The 18,246-nt window shown below is 46.4% G+C and overlaps 1 protein-coding gene across 1 annotated transcript in view; it reads right to left on the minus strand.

Moving 5' to 3' along the window:
- TRIB2 (tribbles pseudokinase 2) overlaps nt 1-17,299 on the minus strand; it is a 34,268-nt gene extending 16,969 nt beyond the window's left edge. The window contains exons 1-2 of the mRNA XM_014065321.2: nt 15,993-17,299; nt 7,790-8,082 (exon numbers count right to left, since the gene is read on the minus strand). Coding sequence (XP_013920796.1) covers nt 7,790-8,082; nt 15,993-16,265 — 566 coding nt within the window. The 5' untranslated portion in view covers nt 16,266-17,299. The remainder of the gene's footprint in view (nt 1-7,789; nt 8,083-15,992) is intronic.
- Nucleotides 17,300-18,246: the final 947 nt, after the last annotated feature.

Consider the following 18,246-nt stretch of genomic DNA (forward strand, 5'->3'; position numbering starts at 1 on the left):
ACACTCAACAGTTCAGTAAAAAAGAGAGAGACAGAGAGAGATATATCAACTGCCAGCAAATCTAAATATATTAATGGAAAGCAGATAAAACATACATATAAAGATACAGTACATCACATTGTGCCACACAAAAGTTGGCATTCTTTAAACACTGATTCAGATATAATAGTTGATCTTATTCATCAGGATCCAAGGCCTTGCTCCCCTCTCTTGTGCACATGTGTCAAGGTTGTAAAATACCAAGTAGAGAGCCACACAATTCATGTAGTAACAACGGCCTATTAATCTCCAGCAAGATGAGGTTGAGCACCAGAACATTATATCACAACCAAGAATACATTAAAGCAAGACACCAGTTCAGAACAAAGTATATACTTGGGAATACGCAGCTATATGGAACTTCTCATTTTTCATTTCATTTCATTTCATTTGTCTTGTATGCCGCCCACTCCCGGAGGACTCCGGGCGGCTCACAACAGACAAGGGAAGGGGGGTAAATAGACAAAGACAACACTTTAAAAAGATGCAACATTCACAATTTCCGTGGGGCTGGATGTTTCACAAGCCCCCCGGCCTGCTGGAGCAGCCAGGACTTGGTGGCTTTGCGGAAGGCCGGGAGGGTAGTAAGGGTCCGGATCTCCATGGGGAGGTCATTCCAGAGGGCTGGAGCTGCAACAGAGAAGGCCCTCCCCCGGGGAGTCACCAGCCGGCATTGGCTGGCGGATGGAATCCGGAGGAGACCTAACCTGTGAGATCTAATCGGTCTCTGGGAGATAATCGGCAGGAGGCGGTTTCTCAGGTACCCAGGTCCGATGCCATGTAGAGCTTTATAGGTAACGACCAGCACCTTGAAGCGGGTCCGGAGACTAATGGGTAGCCAGTGCAGCTCGCGGAGGATAGGTGTGACGTGGGTGTACCTGGGTGCACCCACAATCGCTCGCGCGGCTGAACAAAGACTACCTCTCTCAAAATATAGGCTGCTTTATTCTCAAAGAGGAAATAGGCAGGACTCAATGTGGACAAGGCAATAGCAATAGCAATAGTTAGGCTTATATACCGCTTCATAGGGCTTTCAGCCCTCTCTAAGCGGTTTACAGAGTCAGCATATCGCCCCCAACAACAATCTGGGTCCTCATTTTACCCACCTCGGAAGGATGGAAGACTGAGTCAACCTTGAGCCTGGTGGGATTTGAACAGCCAAACTGCTGAACTGCAGTGCTGCATTTAACCACTGCACCACCATCATCAGGAAAAAGCAAGGAGCCTGCAAGAATGCTAGGAAATGGAAGTGCCATTTATGGAACAAGAATGGGGTTTTTATGCAAGTAATTAAACCGCCTTATTTTATACAAATGAACACAATATAAAAATCTGAAAGTTCAGGGTTTCAAAGAGCAGAGAAACCTCAGTGGATGCAAAAAGTCCCTGTGTTCTTCATGGAGAAAACACATGGCACGCAGATTGAACTGGTGCGTTTTATTATTCATCCTCTGTGTTCACTATATACCATGGCAGAAGACCTCAGTATGAATTACTGGACTACTGCAACGTGCTCTACATGGGGCAGCCCTTGAAGAGCATTCGGCGACTCGAGCTTGTCCAGAATGCAGCCGCGCGAGCAATCGTGGGTGCACCTCGGTTCACCCACGTAACACCTATCCTCCGCGAGCTGCACTGGCTGCCTATTGGTCTCCGGATACGCTTCAAGGTACTAGTCGTCACTTATAAAGCCCTTCATGGTATTGGACCTGGGTACTTGAGAGGCCGCCTGCTACCAATTACCTCCACTAGACCGATTAGATCCCACAGATTAGGCCTCCTCTGAATTCCATCCGCCGGCCAGTGTCGACTGGCGACTACCCGGAGAGAGCCTTCTCTGTGGCTGCTCCGACCCTCTGGAACGAACTCCCCGTGGAGATTCGAACCCTCACCACCCTCCAGGCCTTCCGCAAAGCCCTTAAAACCTGGCTGTTCCGACAGGCCTGGGGCTAAAGAATTGTTGCCCCCGTCTCGAATGGTATGACTGTCGTGTGTTTTTAAATTATGTATTGTTTTGTGTCGTTTTAATTTTTTGTTTGTATCCCCCTTCCCTGGTTTGAGTTGTGAGCCATCCTGAGTCCTCTTCGGGGGGAAAGGGCGGCATATAAATAAAATAAACACATTCAAACACAAACACAACACAACAATTAGAAGTTCCTTCTCAGCAGGCAAAGAAATGCATTCCATATTCTACACACATCTTAATCAAACAACCATTGTATACAGATTCTAAACACGTATGACTTTCTAGAAGGAACGAATGCAGTGCTGAAGTCGGGAACTCCTAAAAGCAACCATTCGCCCACAACTTTTAGTAATTACTCAGAACATACATTCAATGTGAAGCTGAAAGGGAGAGCTATTGCCACTATAGTATTGCTGAATTAACTAATATTAACAGGGTGTTGTAGGCTCACACAAATCAACCCTGCCCAGAGAGTAATTTCTATAGGCTTATGAAACATTACTGGATTTTTAAAGAACTTCCATGATCAAAATGAACGGATACAAGTGCCGTGTGACCTGGTCAACCCTAACAGTTTTATGCACCAAATCAATACATTTTTTTTGTTTTATCTAGGCAACTTGGCTTTGTTTCACAGCAACAACAAAGCGTCTAACCATTTTTCCTCCTATGTGCTAATCTGTACAATGCTTCCGATTCAGTTCTGAAGAAATGCTTTGAAATGTGTGGGAACACAAAGGAAGCCTCCCACATGGGGACTCATGAAAGCAACAGCGTCCATTTCCAGCATCATGCTGCTCTTCAGGATTGGGCTGCAGGAGTGCAACCCGAAGAAGGGATGAAGCTGTTTTGGTGTTCCTTTCATATTCCTGTGCAGGGTAAAATGTATCTTCTGAATCACAGCTGGAACACTGAAAAACCCAGCTGCGTCCCCGACAAAAGTTCCAAATCCAAAGCCTAAATCACACTGAAAGATTGTGTGTGCAGGATAAAATTTGTATTCTCACAGGGATGGGAGCAGAGCAGGGGTGGGTTTCTCGCCCCCTTCCAACCGGTTCGGTTGGAACAGGGCCGGCGGTGTCCTCGTGCACGCACGCAGTGCACGCATGCGTACTAGCGCCTGTGCGATGCTCCAGCTGCTCCTGGAGGATCGCGCAGGCACTGTATGCGTCCTGCGCATGCGTGGAAGCACAGAACTCGTCAAAACCGGGTAAGGAACGCGGGCGGGTGGGTGGATCCTTCGGCGTTCCCGGAAGTTACTTACTTCCGGGTTCGCCGACCAACTGGTTCGCGGGGACCACCGTGAACCGCCTGAAACCCACCCCTGGAGCAGAGTCAATAAAAGTCTACATTCCTGTCCTCTCCATACCCAGACTCACACAGGTAGTCCTCCACGTATGATCACATTGGGCCCAGAATTTGAGTTGTTGAGTAAAATGATCATGAAGTGAGATGCCACAGGACTGTTTTGCTGATGGTCTGCAATCCCAGCTTTTCCAATTGCGGTCATTAAGTCACACAATGCATGTCATTATTAAGGGGACCACTGGATAGAAGGAGTGCGGGAACACTGGCATTAGCTAGCATTTCCCCCAGATTTGAGGCCTGTTTCTCCAGTGCAGGGAGAGAATCTGAACCCTGTGATGGTGAATCTATAGCACGTGTATTTGTATTTGTATTTAGTTTATTTGTATGCCGCCCTTCTCCAGGAGGGACTCAACACAATACAAATAATTAAAATACACGAAAATCACACAGCCATACAAGTTGAGAGGGGAGGGGAACTCATCAACCCCAGGCCTGCCGACACAGCCAGGTTTTAACGGCTTTTCGGAAGGCAGGGAGAGAGGCGAATCTCCGCGGGGAGTTCGTTCCAAATGGCCGGAGCTGCCACAGAGAAGGCCCTCCCCCGGGTCGTAGCCAGATGGCATTGGCTAGTAGACAGGACCCGGAGGAGGCCGACCCTGTGCGATCTAATGGGTCTTTGGGAGGTAATTGGCAGCAGGCGGTCTCTCAAGTACCCAGGTCCAATACCATGAAGGGCTTTATAAGTAATAACTAGCACCTTGAAGCGTATCCAGAGACCGATTGGAAGCCAGTGCAGCTCGCGGAGGATAGGTGTAACGTGGGCGTATCGAGGTACACCCACAATCGCTCACGCGGCTGTTGAGTAAAGTGGTCATGAAGTGAGATGCCACAGGACTGTTTTGCTGATGGTCTGCAATCCCAGCTTTTCCAATTGCGGTCATTAAGTCACACAATGCATGTCATTATTAAGGGGACCACTGGGTAGAAGGAGCATGAGAACACTGGCATTAGCTAGCATTTCCCCCAGATTTGAGGCCTGTTTCTCCAGTGCAGGGAGAGAATCTGAACCCTACACCCGTGATGGCGAATCTATAGCATGTGTGCCGGAAGTGGCATGCAAACTCATCTCTCTGGGCAAGCCAGCAGTCACCTGTTGCTCTTCCGGGTTCTGGAGTGCACATGCATGCTGGCCAGCTGGTCTCCACATGCATGGAATACCAGAAACCAGAAGAATAGCTCCCTGGCGTGCATGCATGCACCTGGAAGCTGAGCTTCTTGTTTTCAGCGTGCACATGCACACCACCCAACTGTTCTTTACAGAAACCGGCAGACCAACCAGCTGTTCTCCTGGAAACTGGAAGATCAGGTGATCAGGGTACTTGAGAGACCGCCAGCTGCCAATTACCTCCAACAGACCGATTAGATCCCACAGATTAGGCCTCCTCCAAATTCCATCCACCGGCCAATGCCGATTGGTGACCACCCATAGGAGGGCCTTCTCTGTGGCTGCTCCGGCCCTTTGGAACGAACTCCCCGTGGAGATTCGGACCCTCACCACCCTCCAGGCTTTCCGCAAAGCCCTTAAAACCTGGCTGTTCTGACAGGCCTGGGGCTAATGAGTTCTTGTCCCCGCTCGAATGGTATGGTTGTTGACTGTTTTAAATTGTGGTATTGTTTTGTCCATGTTCCTTCCCCCCCCCCCTATTTGTATACCCCCCCCCATTGACTTGGTTGTGAGCCGCCCTGAGTCCCTTCTGGGAATAGGGCGGCATAGAAATATAATAAATTCAATTCAATTCAATCAGTGCACATGCTGGAAACCAGAAGCTTAGATATGCGTGGAGAGAACTGCTCCCGTGCTTCCCCAGTCCCGTTTCGGCACTCAGCGCCGAATAGGTTTGCCAACACTGCCCTACACTATGTAACCAAAGTTTGTTGAATAAGATCTAAACAGCTTGATCCACGAGTTATAAACTACAAGATACAAAATATATGCATGTAACATTCTAAGCTAAAACCACACAAGCCATTTTGTAGCATCGTGCGTTGCCTGTGATCCCACTTAAGTGAGAGCTATGTCAGATGCTCTTTATCCAAAGGCATCGCCTCCAATAAACAATGAAGGGCAGGCTAATGCTTAAGGGTTGTGCATCAATCCCAGAGACCCATAGGACATTGCGCTCCCTCTCTGGACCCATGCTGAACCTTCTGCCCGCCCAGACGTGCCATTCTGGGAGTAGTTCTGAGGGGGACTGGGAGCAAATCCTCTAAACTGGAAGCAGCCTAGAGAATTTACTTTCGGAAGCCACCAATTCCTCCAGAACAGCCTGGGCCAGGAAGTCAAATGAAATTAAAGCATGGTCCAGAGAGAGATTGGAATGTGTTGCTTCCAAATTGACATGCTCTACATATCCCTGCTGGTGACCTACTTGCAACTAATGCAGAGTGGAGCAGAAGGAGATCAATCTTTCTAGATTGGCTTCTTTAATAGCAATAGCAGTTGGACTTATATACCGCTTCATAGGGCTTTCAGCCCTCTCTAAGTGGTTTACAGAGTCAGCATATCGCCCCCACAGTCTGGGTCCTCATTTCACCCACTTCGGAGGGATGGAAGGCTGAGTCAACCCTGAGCTGGTGAGATTTGAACCGCTGAACTGCAGATAGCAGTCAGCTGAAGTGGCCTGCAGTACTGCACTCTACCCACTGTGCCACCTCGGCTCAGGATGACGAGGCAGGATACCACACCAAAATTGCAAAACAAGTCGAATGTTGTTGTAAAAATATCCCATCTGTTTTATTTATTTTTTTAAATTTTCTTTTAGAAAAGCACTTAAAAGTAATACACACTGGCAATTCTGATTGGGTGACATTTTAAAAAAAACTGAGAAATAATCAATGTGGTTTTTGGCACCTTTCACAATGTTCCCAATAGGTTATTTCGTAAACCTGAAGAATCAAACTGTAACCTCTGAAAACTCCCGACATGATCCAACTGTTACTCTCTTAAAACAACTCACATTCTTGCTTTCATCCCAGCATGCATTGCCACCAATTTTGGAAAGGATGAAAATGTACACGTTAACAGCTACAAATTGTAGCGTAACTCTATAGAGTTTAAGACTAGGTGCATAAAACAGTTGTTCGGGTGGAAAGAAAAGAATTTGTGCGTCTAGATTTTAGCTGTCACAAGAGGATGGGCTCAAGAACAGAGCCACATGAAATGCTCTTCCCAGTGAACCCACTGAAAAGGGGAAAGGTCAGAAACGCAGCTGGAACAACTCATGCGCAAGAGTAATATTAATAGCCCCATGTAGGAAAGCAACTTGTTATGAAACTACAATCCAAAAGTTCATCTCATGGGAAAAATTCATATTTTGTTTTGTAGATTAGTCAACTTGGATATAAGAGAGGTTTTACATGGATGGGACACCTATGGTTCTTCAAAGATTACTGACCCATATACCCCAACAGTTGTAGTTCAGGTATAATGCCCAAGATATAGCAATAGCACTTAAGACTTTTATAGCTTCACAGTGCTTTACAGCCCTCTCTAAGAGGTTGACAGAGTCAGCATATTGTCCCCCAACAATCTGGGTCCTCATTTTACCAATCTAAGAAGAATGGAAGGCTGAGTCGACCCTTCAGCTGGTGAGAATCGAACTGCTGGCAGTCGGCAGAATTTGCCAGCGATACTGCAATCTAACCTCTGCGCCACTATGGCTCTGGGTCTGATAGTGGAGAGAGTTAAGTTGAAGGTTACCCCCCAGCCATGGAAACTCAAGGAGAACCCTTTCCTTTCAGCCCATGCCTTGAACAATAGCAGTTAGACTTATATACCACTTCATAGGGCTTTCAGGCCTCTCTAAGCGGTTTACAGAGTCAGCATATTGCCCCTACAGTCTGGGTCTTCATTTAGCAATACCAATAGCAGTTAGACTTATATACCGCTTCATAGGCCTTTCAGGCCTCTCTAAGTGGTTTACAGAGAGTCAGCATATCACCCCCAGAGTCTGGGTCCTCATTTCACCCACCTCGGAAGGATGGAAGGCTGAGTCAACCTTGAGCCGGTGAGATTTGAACCGCCGAACCGCAGATAACAGTCAGCTGAAGCGGCCTGCAGTACTGCACCCTAACCACTGCGCCACCTCGGCTCTTTACCGAACACCTGGAAGGGCATCCATCTTGCAACCAAATAAGACACCCGGGAGACCACAAGCTAAGTGGTGGCTTCTCCTCAACCCAAGACTTCTCAAGGAAGTGAAGATGAGCTACCAGCTTCCCTCAAACGCCACTAAAACCTTTTTTTTTTAATACCGAAGTCCAGGTTTAACGGAGGGAGATATCGGGAACAGTAGTCAGAAAAAGAAGCCTTTTGAAAGGGCAAACCACAGCAATGCCTTTCCCTGAGGATAGCAGGGAGAGGGAGCCGCCCGGGAGGAGGAGGAGGAGGGGGGGGGAAGAGATGCCTTTCCTCACCTTTCTTCATCCTTGAAAATGAATTTCCGCAGCTTGAGATCCCTCAGGACGAGCCCGCCGTCGTGACAGTGCGCCACCGCGGAGGCTATCTGGTAGAACAGCTTGGCTGCCTCTTCCTCCTTCAGCTTCTTGCAGGTGCGAACAAAGGAGTGCATGTCCCCGTAACTCCGCTCAAAGAACACGTAGGCCTTCGTCTCCCCAAGAATGACTTCGGTGATTTGGTTGATGTTGTCGTGAGGAAGCAGGCAAAAACATGGTGCCAGTAATTCTTGGTAGCAGCCAATATCGAACACCTAGAATTGGGAGTTCGCAGTAAAAGAAAGGGTTAACCAACAGGAAGGCCAGTTCCCCCCCCCCCAAATCCAAAATATATGCCATATTTTTCAGAGTATAAGACGCACCAAGATTTTGAAGAGGCAAATTAAACATTAAAACAATTTTTGCACTCTGCAGGCCTCCCAAAAATGGTCCAGGTTTTTTTTGTTAATAAAACGGCATGCATAGTATTTAGGAAGTTTATAGAGTGCAACGGCCCATTTTTTTGCTCATTTTTGCCCTCCCCGGCCCCCAGGAGAATTCCGGAAGCCTCCTAAAGGCTATGCATGGCCATTTTTGCAAAGGGGGGCGGGGTTTCGGGAGGCCAAAAATTCTGTATTCAGTGTATAAGACGCTGAAGACAAAAGGGAAGGAAAAAGGTGTATCTTACATTCTGAAAAATACGGTGTGTGTGTGTGTGTGTGTTGCCTTTGTGCCTTTCTGCCTGGATGGCTCCTAGGGTGAGCCGAAAGAGAGAAAAGGGAAGCAGTATGCTCCCTCCCATATTTGGGTGTACCAGGAGTTGTGATATATACATACATACATACACACACACACACACAAAATATTATATATATATATACTTGGGCATACCAGGGGTTGTGACTTTAAGTATATACCTCCCACCCTGGCTGGCTGATAAAGGAGTCGTTCTCTGTAGCTCAAATGGTTAACTCCCTGCCTGGGAGGCAATGGAGCACAGGTTCGATTCCCAAAAACTTGGGTATGGCTAGCTGATGAGAGCTAAATAGCTTGAAATAGATCTATACTAGTCTCCCTTTATTTATTTATCAGCATAAATATAACAAATGTAACAAAAAAGACAACAGTAAAAAATATTGGGTTTCTGTCTGGATGGTCTCTTGTGACGAGCCTAATGACAGAGAGTGGAAGTGTGACCTTCCTCCCATACTTGGGCATACCAGGGGTTGTGACTTTAAGTATATATATAAAATATATATAATATTTTAAAAATCCAAAATATGTTGTAGACATACTGAGTTAGAACTAGTCAACCTAAGACTACAAAATTAGCTTTAGTCAATCAGCCATTGCCCAGTGGGTTGAGTTAATAAACCCCCAAATTTCCCCAGACAGCAGAGATTCGGGGGAATTCTGGAAGTGGCAATCCCAATACATCTGCGGGGTGATACGCCTGACAAAGGAGGAGTTAACTGTAAGAGACATTCTTACTTGAACCCTTAATGCCCTGGGCCGGCATTTCCCATAATGAAACTCTGTCTTCTCACCGCCCCCCTCCAGCTCCCAAAGCTTGGTGGTTAAAATGTAAACCGTTTTAGCTGGGGGAGGGAAAGGATGTGTTTTCCCCCAATGAAAACAAAAAAGGGGGCAGATTACTTAAAAAAAAAAAAGCTCTCTAGATGGAGAGAGAGAATTAAAAATCCCCGATGGCCCAGCATCTGATTTAATTTTCTATCTGGGATACAATGGCGGATGCCCTACATTAAAAGGAAGTTTACCAGCCTGTAAGTCCTGTGCCTTTGAATGGAATTCTAGAACAGCATTTGCAAAATAAACAGGGCTCTTCTATTTTTACTGGGAAGTAAAACTTCTTCAAAGAAAAACCAGGAAGCCCAGTTGCCTCTTGATAAAGCACCTATGGGACAACCATGACCTGGATGACTGAGAATAGCAATAGCAGTTAGACTTATATACCACTTCATAGGGCTTTCAGCCCTCTCTAAGCGGTTTACAGAGTCAGCATATCGCCCCCAACAACAATCCGGGTCCTCATTTTACCCACCTCGGAAGGATGGAAGGCTGAGTCAACCCTGAGCCGGTGAGATTTGAACAGCCGAACTGCAGAACTGCAGTCAGCTGAAGTAGCCTGCAGTGCTGCATTTCACCACTGCGCCACCTCGGCTCTAAGAAGAATCTCCATAGATGTGTTTTTATGTCCTTATTACCACATTGGGAAAGGGGAGAAGTATCTTTCCCCTCTTTATCTTGGATAGCACAGCTGGATCACTAAGAAGCCATGGCAGGAACCCTTCAGCTTGGTAATAAAAAAAAAACCCATTGGGACAATATGGATGCAGACATCCTTTAGCCTTGTCTGTCTCTTGTCGGAAAGTGGAGCCAATATACCAATTACTGATCTGCAGCTCTAAATGGTTTTACCCACAGTCTGAAAGGGAAAATAATAATAATAACCTCCCGGTTTCTTTCCACCAACCATCAGGGAGGAAAAGTGGTCCGTTTCATGCAGGAGAGCCCACTGTGTTATTGGCAGAGCTGTGCTGGCAGCCCCAGTGTAGTAGCTGGGATGACACAGGCCTTCTCTTCCCAGAAGCTTCTTCAGCTCTGGCTGGATGGTGGGGAATGGAAGGATTTCCATGTATACTCCTTGCAGACAGCTGGTCATTTGCATCTTTTTAGAGAGTCACTGTGGCCACTTGGAGTGTTTATCTGTGTCCTCAGGGTCACCCAAGTAGTGCAAATGGGCGTGGAGCCTTCAGCAGTTCCAAAAAGGCTCCACACCCATTTTGCACCACTCGGATGAACCTGATGACATAGATAAACCTCCAAGTGCTTCAAGGACCCTCTAAAAGGGGTTCCACCACAAATGCGCGAACGACAAAAGCACACCTGACTAAACCGTGGTGACAAAACCGCGCCGATGAATGAGCACTGAAGCGCGTCAACAACAGCGCGCCGACAGAAGCGCGCTGTAACTCTAACCCTAAACCAAACCCTAACCCTTACCTTAACTTAAATCACGCTTCTGTGGCCGCGCTTCTGTCGGCGCGCTTTTGACATCGCGGTTTTAGCGCCACGGTTTTGTCGGCGCGCTTTTGACGTTCGCGCATTTGTCGGGTCACGCTAAAAGGATGCAAATGACCAGCTGTCTGCAAGGAGTATCAATCCTTCCATTCCCCACCATCCAGCCAGAGCTGAAGAAGCTTCTAGGATGAGAAGTGAAACATCTCTTCCAATTGCCCCTTGAAGAAGCACTTTTGGGACAAGGATGTAAGCAATGCTCTCCCAATTTGACCTCCTGGCCCATCTCATCCAGCAGTCTGTGCTCATAGTGACCAAAACCACTGTACAAGGAAGCCCATCACTCTCCCAGCAGATGGTCTTCAGTCATAATGACATCAAGGCTGATCCATAACTCCGTTTTATGGTGTTCTAGACAAATGCCAAGCAAGCTGCAATTTGTATGGCTTGGTGTTAGCGTGTTTGTGAACTCAAAACTGATTTATAACTACAATTTTATCAAGATTATAATCGCTGTAAATACTTTGGCAGTCAATCCTTGGCTGAAATCATGTGAGAAACTCATGACTACCACATTTTAATCTAGCTCCTTATGTAAACCCAAGATGTAAGGGACCAGTTTCTGGTTCACTATTTTGTGCAAACTTTTTAACGATTGGGTTGATGCGGTTGCATTAATGATGGGCAAAGGTTTTATACGAGCAATCTCAAAAGGATCTATACCAGTGTTTCTCAACCTTGGCTACTTGAAGATGTCTGGACTTCAACTCCCAGAATTCCCCAGCCAGCGAATGCATGTTTGTGAACTCAAACTGATTTATAACTACAATTTTATCAAGATTATAATCTCTGTAAATACTTTGGCAGTCAAGCCTTGGCTGAAATCATGTGAGAAACTCATGACTACCACATTTTAATCTAGCTCCTTATGTAAACCCAAGATGTAAGGGACCAGTTTCTGGTTCACTATTTTGTGCAAACTTTTAACGATTGGGTTGATGAGGTTGCATTAATTATGGGCAAAGGTTTTACACGAGCAATCTCAAAAGGATCTATACCAGTGTTTCTCAACCTTGGCTACTTGAAGATGTCTGGATTTCAACTCCCAGAATTCCCCAGCCAGCGAATGCTGGCTGGGGAATTCTGGGAGTTGAAGTCCGGACATCTTCAAGTGGCCAAGGTTGAGAAACACTGATCTATATAACTAGGAGGGACAGGAACTTCCTAACCGTATTTCCTTTGCTTTTAAAAGATGGGGAGAGATATGGAGTTGCTCAGGTCTCGGGGTATGTATTTGAAAGACACAGGAGAATAAGAAAAGTTTCAAAATCTCTTTCCTTGTGAGAGCTTGTATACTACAAATAGGAGATGCATGCATTTATTCAGCATTCAGGCCACCTTCAATTAAAAGGAAACGAACAGAAGCACCTATAAATTCTTCTTGAGCAAATGATAGGGACGCATAGATTACCTTTAGGTTGGACTACATTGGGTTTTAATCAAGAATTCAGACTTCTGACACTTCTAGGCAAGTATCTCTTTAAGAGCAAGTGTATCCCTTATGACTTATGAATGAAAGTGCTACCAGCACTAAAAGGTTACATAAATTCACCAATCATGAATGAATGAATGAATGCTTGAGACATTCATAAAGAGCTTCATTGAAAATAATGGAAATCCTGCAAGTAAGTCAACACCAACATTATGGGAAAAATTCCCCGCACTTGTTTCCCTTAGGAATGAAGGTCAGAAAAGTTACAAAGACAGGTTAATATTATTACTAAAAATGCCCCTCCAGACACCAGGTTGTCCAATTGAAGCTTAAATGGAATTTACTTTGTTACTGCAAAAGTTACAGTAAAAAAAAAGTTGTTTTGTTTTAAGTGAAGGACTAAGGAGGTGAGTTTGTTCTTATCATATGTCAAAATCTATTTTTGTCATCTCTCTCGATGGGACCACACCTGCTGCATTTCTATGCATGTAGAAATAAGACTGCCTAATTTAGTGGGTCATGCTCCGAGGTTAGCAAGGACACGATTAAAGACTTACCAGTCTGATCACACTCTAGCAAAAGGTTTCCTGAGAACTGAATGCAAAACATTGGCATTCGATGAAGTGTTTCACCCCATGTGTGTTGCCGTCTCTAGATCTTTTGAAATGTGGATTATTATTATTTATTATTATTTATTTGTCTTGTATGCCGCCCACTCCCGGAGGACTCCGGGCGGCTCACAAAAGACAAGGGAAAGGGGGAAACGAGACAAAGACAACATATTAAAAACAAAACCAACATTCACAATTTCCGTGGAGGTAGATGCTTCTCAGCTCCCCCCCAGCCTGCTGGAACAGCCAGGACTTGGTGGCTTTGCGGAAGGCCGGGAGGGTAATAAGGGTCCGGATCTCCATGGGGAGATCATTCCAGAGGGCTGGAGCTGCAACAGAGAAGGCTCTCCCCCGGGGAGTCAGCAGCCGACATTGACCGGCATATGGAATCCGGAGGAGACCTAACCTGTGCGATCTAATTGGTCTGAGAGAGGTCATCGGCAGGAGGCGGTCTCTCAGGTATCCAGGTCCGATGCCATGTAGGGCTTTATGACAAAATGAGAAAGTTGGACAGATTAATCACTGCCCTGTTGCTCTACCTGAGGAAGTGCAAGTAGATTTTGATAACCCTGTATGAAGTCTACTCAGAATGAAATATCAACTATTTAATGTGGAGGGGGGTGGTGGTGCAGTAGACTTCAACCCTGAAGGACTATTCTCCCAACTGTTATCTTCATGAAAAATCTGATCAATTTTCAAGCACAGGGGAAAGGTGCAGGCTCTTTAAATAGCACTTTCCTCCGCCATGCAAAACTGTCTCTTTCAGGCAAAACTGTCTCTTTCAGGCTGACTTTTCAAAGGCTTTTTTTTTTCCTAGTTGAATTGTATTATTCAGATCAGAATGCCTGATTCTTAACTACTTTTGAGTTCTGAGGAGGAAAGCAGCATTCATACAAGAGTGTAACAGTGCCCGATGAAATTAATTAAGATTGCTATCTGAGGAGCCACATATGCCACAGGAATCATATTTAGAAGAAACAAGGACGGGCAACTATGTGAATGCAGTTATTATTAGACATTTACAAAAGTACTGCAATTCAACTATCTTTTCACTGGCATTGAACTTTTAATTATGAAGCATGTTTAATGGATCCTCCAAGGTTACGTTAGTACGACAAACCAACTTAAGGTATTTATCATTGATTGAAAGTAGTAGTTCTTAGGGGGGGGGAATCTACATGTTTGTTACAAGAGAGATTTCTTCCTGGTTGCAAGAGGCATTAGAGGAAGACTCCCCCCCCCAAAAAAAATCACTTCTTAAATATTTCCAGTGGAAATATACAAGCTCTTTTTGTATGTTCACGTGTAAACATCTCACTTGGAGATATCAGCTGCTCTTTCTGCAGGATGCAAAGAATATTTTAATCTCCCTCTTTCTCAATAAGCCAATGAACACATTTTAAATAATAAGAGACAAATGGCCCCTTTTCCAGCAATAGACAACAGGCAAGGTCAAATCCTCAGTGTTAACAGTGTAACATAAGCAACCCTATAAAATACCAAAAACTAAATTTTCATTAACATCCAATGGCCGTGATTCACAAGTGACCAATGCATTTAGACTGCCCTGCAAAGCAAGTCTTTACAAGCAACCAGAGAATGCAATTTAATTTTCCCACCACCTAACAACCCTAAATAGAAATCATCCACCAGTCAGCGGGACTGTACAAAGCTACTTTTAATTATTTTAGGAGGTTAATGGGCCTCCTGTTTGCTTCCAGCCATCAATGAAACCATCAGGATTACAAGACCTCTTTACTTATCCTTTCAAAAGACCTTCACTGTGCATTGGGGGGGGGGCGAGGGGAGGTGGGGGGCTAAAATTGAAAAGACACAAAATGACCATTTTCTCTTACTTGCCATCTGTTTAAAATAAAACCTGACGAATGGCATAGAAAAACATTGCATTAAGCTGTGCATTAAAGCAGCCAGGAAGAGCATAGTGTATACTGTACGCAGCACTTCAGGAACAAAGGAATCGGAATGGCCTCGGTGGTGAATGGGTGCTAGTTTCCCTACAGACAGGGGGGGGTTTCCTCTCTCCCCCTCCCCCAGTTCACAATGAAACTAAAGAGGCTGGGATGGGGAGCCAGCCACAGCAGCAAGGATAAGCAGCATTATTTGCCTTAAAAATGCAATTCTGCAAGGCTTTTTTGAATGGTTGCTCCAAGGTGGAGGGGGGATGGTGTTTGCAAACAACTCATCTGGGTAAAAATAAATAAATAAATAAATAAAGGCCGGGTTAACGGATTTAAAAAAAAAAATCAGCTATGCAGCCTCAAACCTTCGGATGATTTTTTGTTTGTTTGTTTGTTTAGGAAGAGAATCCGCTGCTTGTTCCCAAATAAATACCCACATACAGTAGACGGAGGCTTGCAGCCTTAGGCAGACGAAGGTGCCAGTGGCCTGCAATTATTAACTTGGCTAATGTATGTATGTATGTATGTATGTATGTATGTATGTATGTATGTTTTTTTTTAATTGTGCTGATAAATAAATAAAGGGAGACTAGTATAGATCTATTTCAAGCTATTTAGCTCTCATCAGCTAAATATATATATGGTTTATTCCTCCCCCCCCCCCCCGAGAAGTATCCTTTGACTAGGAAGAATGGGCATCGTGCAAAGTTTAAGAACAAAAAGTCGGAAGGAAATAGGAAAGCGCTGTATCCAGGGATCCCGCTTTTAAACCCAACATCCCCCCTCCCCTCCCCGGTCTTTCCTCTCCCCCGCGGCTTTGGCTCTAGGCCACCGTTATAAACGTGGCCCATTGTCTGCAAAGTTGCCGAGAGCCGTTTTAATTATGCAAGGCTTTGTTTGTTTAATTAAATTGCACCCAGCGCCTCAACCGGAGGCTCCCTTCCCCGGCAAAGCACACGCACGCACGCAGACACACACACACACTCCTTCGAGTACCCTTCTAAAAATAAACTTGCTAGACGCAGGGAAAAGGCCACGCTGCGCCTGCGAGCTTTCGGTGCAGAAAGGCAAGAAGAGGGGAAGGGAAGAGAAGGGAAGAGAAGGGAAGGGGAGGAAAAGTTTACCTTGCAAAGCAGTTCCTCCTCGCTGTGCAGATGCAGGGCCCGGAAAATGTGGTCTCCTTCCAGAGGCTCCAGCAATAAGTATTTCCCGATGCAAGAAACGCAATGCGACAAGTTCGGCGTCTCCGGCGGGCTCGGCGAGCCAAGGTTGGGGCTGAAACTCTGGCTGCTGGCTTCAGTCTGTCTTATAGTCGAGAGCTCGTCGAAATCTTGAGTTTTGTTCCGAGGTCTTCCATACCGCGCTATCGTGATTGGGGTTGACCTTTGTATGTTCATGGGGATGGAGAAGAAACCCTCCCGGGAAATCCCCTTCCCCAATTTCTTTCCTTTCTTTGCCTTTCTCACTCACTCACTCACTCACAATTCTTTGGGGTTTTATCAGCAAAAAAAAAATGCCCTTTTTGCTGCTGTGTTGGAAAGAAGAAGAAAGAGGGCTCCGGCGGCAGGTTTCTGTAGGATCTAACAGTCCCGGTTTTTCCAGCGCAAAACAGCACAAGAATATGAATGGGGTCAATCGAACGTTCGATTCGAACGTTCGTCTCCGCCGCGTTCGATTCGAACGTTGCCGATCTTTGTTAACCGAACGTTCGTCTCCACCGCGTTCGATTCGAACGTTGCCGATCTTCGTAGCTCAAAACAGCGGCCAAGTCCCGCAAAGTAGCGAAATGAGCAAAAGCGGAGGCCCCTCTCCCCACCCACCCCCCACCCCGCAAGGAAACGCCGCGGGGTTTAAAATCCAAACATCTGGGAAAGGCGTTTCGAAGGACCGGTGGGGGGGTTCGTTTTATATCAGTCTCCGATTCCCAGTCGCTCGCGTGGAAAACTTCCCACGGGTTTATTATTTGAACGAGGGGTTTTTTTCTTTCTTTCTTTCTTCTTTCCTGGCTTTTTCAATAGGTTTTCTTTTAATAACCTGCTTGAAACTGTAGAGGGCGCGTCTGGTCCTCTCTTTTTTTTCTTCTTACCCCCTCGTGGAAAAGGACTCTTATTCAGAGAAGCCACCAAAGACAAATCAATAAATTAAACAAAAAACAAAAAAATAGCAGCGGAGTATTTTAACTTCCGCGGATGGCCGAGAAGCTCCCCTTTTTTAACGGTGCAGGAGGGGGGGAGGGGGAAGCCCGCTGCTACTTTGATCCGATCCGGATTTCTTCGAACCGAGCCTCCTGATTTTCGGCGGAAGAAAAAGAAGGGGGAGGAAAAAAAAAACCGTTTCCCAAACTAAATCCTTTTCAACCAGGATCCCGAAGTGCGCAAAGCTCCGGGAGAGAGAGAGAGCGAGCTGCAGCTGCTCGAATGGGGTCGCGTTGATCAGGACAAGGAGAACCGGGACAACCGAGGACAAGGAGAAATCGATGGCTCTTTAGCTTTCCATCCTCGGCCTGGAGACGTCCGGTCTTTCTCCGTTGCTCCCCCGGAGGGTTCGAGTGCAGTTGCTGCACATGCAAGCAAAAAAAAAAGGGGGGGTGGAAAGACCACAAAGGACCCCCCCTCCAAAAAAAAAGGAGAGAGAGAAAGAAAGCGCTGCAGGGAAAGAAGAAAAAATCACCCTCTCTGCGATCTTCTTAGCCCCCTCCCCAGAGTCCTGAGATGCAGAGAAAAGGAGGGAGGCGATGCAGCCACTTCAATGCAATCTTGCAGGCGCCGCTCTTTATTCCTAGAGGTAAGAGTGGAGAGGAAAGGGATGGCCGAGCCGATCCCTTTCAGCAAGGCATTGTCTCCCTTCACCACGTATGAACAAGCTACTTACGTGGCTAAAGGGTCTTTCTTCGGCTCGCCGTGCCTCCCGACTCCAGGGGTCAGAAGCAGCAGCGGCGGCGGCGGCGGCGGTTCCGAGGCTTTACACGGACACCGCGCACAGGCTGACTGCCCGCTCCTCACCGCGGCGAAGCGCTCTGGCTGCCAGCAGAATACGCCCGCCCGCCCCGAGCCGAGCGGCTTTTCCCATTGAGCCAAGGAAGCGTCAATCAGGAGAGCAGCCTGCCAACCCGCTCGAAGGCTCCTCCTCCTCCCTTCTCCCTCCTCCTCCTTTCCACTCATTCAATGAGCCGGTTTCAGGGTAAACAAGGTGAAATATCCTTCCGCTGAGCAGGCTGTGAAATACGAGCTTTGTGAGCAGTTTCTAGCGGCTACTGTTGCTACTACTGCTGCTACTACGGCGTTTCATTGACCTCTGCGCGTTTCCGTTTGGGCCGAGTTCTTTCTTCTGTCTCTCTGTGTTATTTGTGTGTGTGTGGTTGTGTGTGCGCTTTCCCCG

The sequence above is a fragment of the Thamnophis sirtalis genome, unplaced genomic scaffold, assembly GCF_051295495.1.
Source record: "Thamnophis sirtalis isolate CommonGarterSnake01/CBP01778 unplaced genomic scaffold, rThaSir2_p1.2 scaffold_16, whole genome shotgun sequence".
In the NCBI taxonomy this organism is placed as follows: Eukaryota; Metazoa; Chordata; class Lepidosauria; order Squamata; family Natricidae; genus Thamnophis; species Thamnophis sirtalis.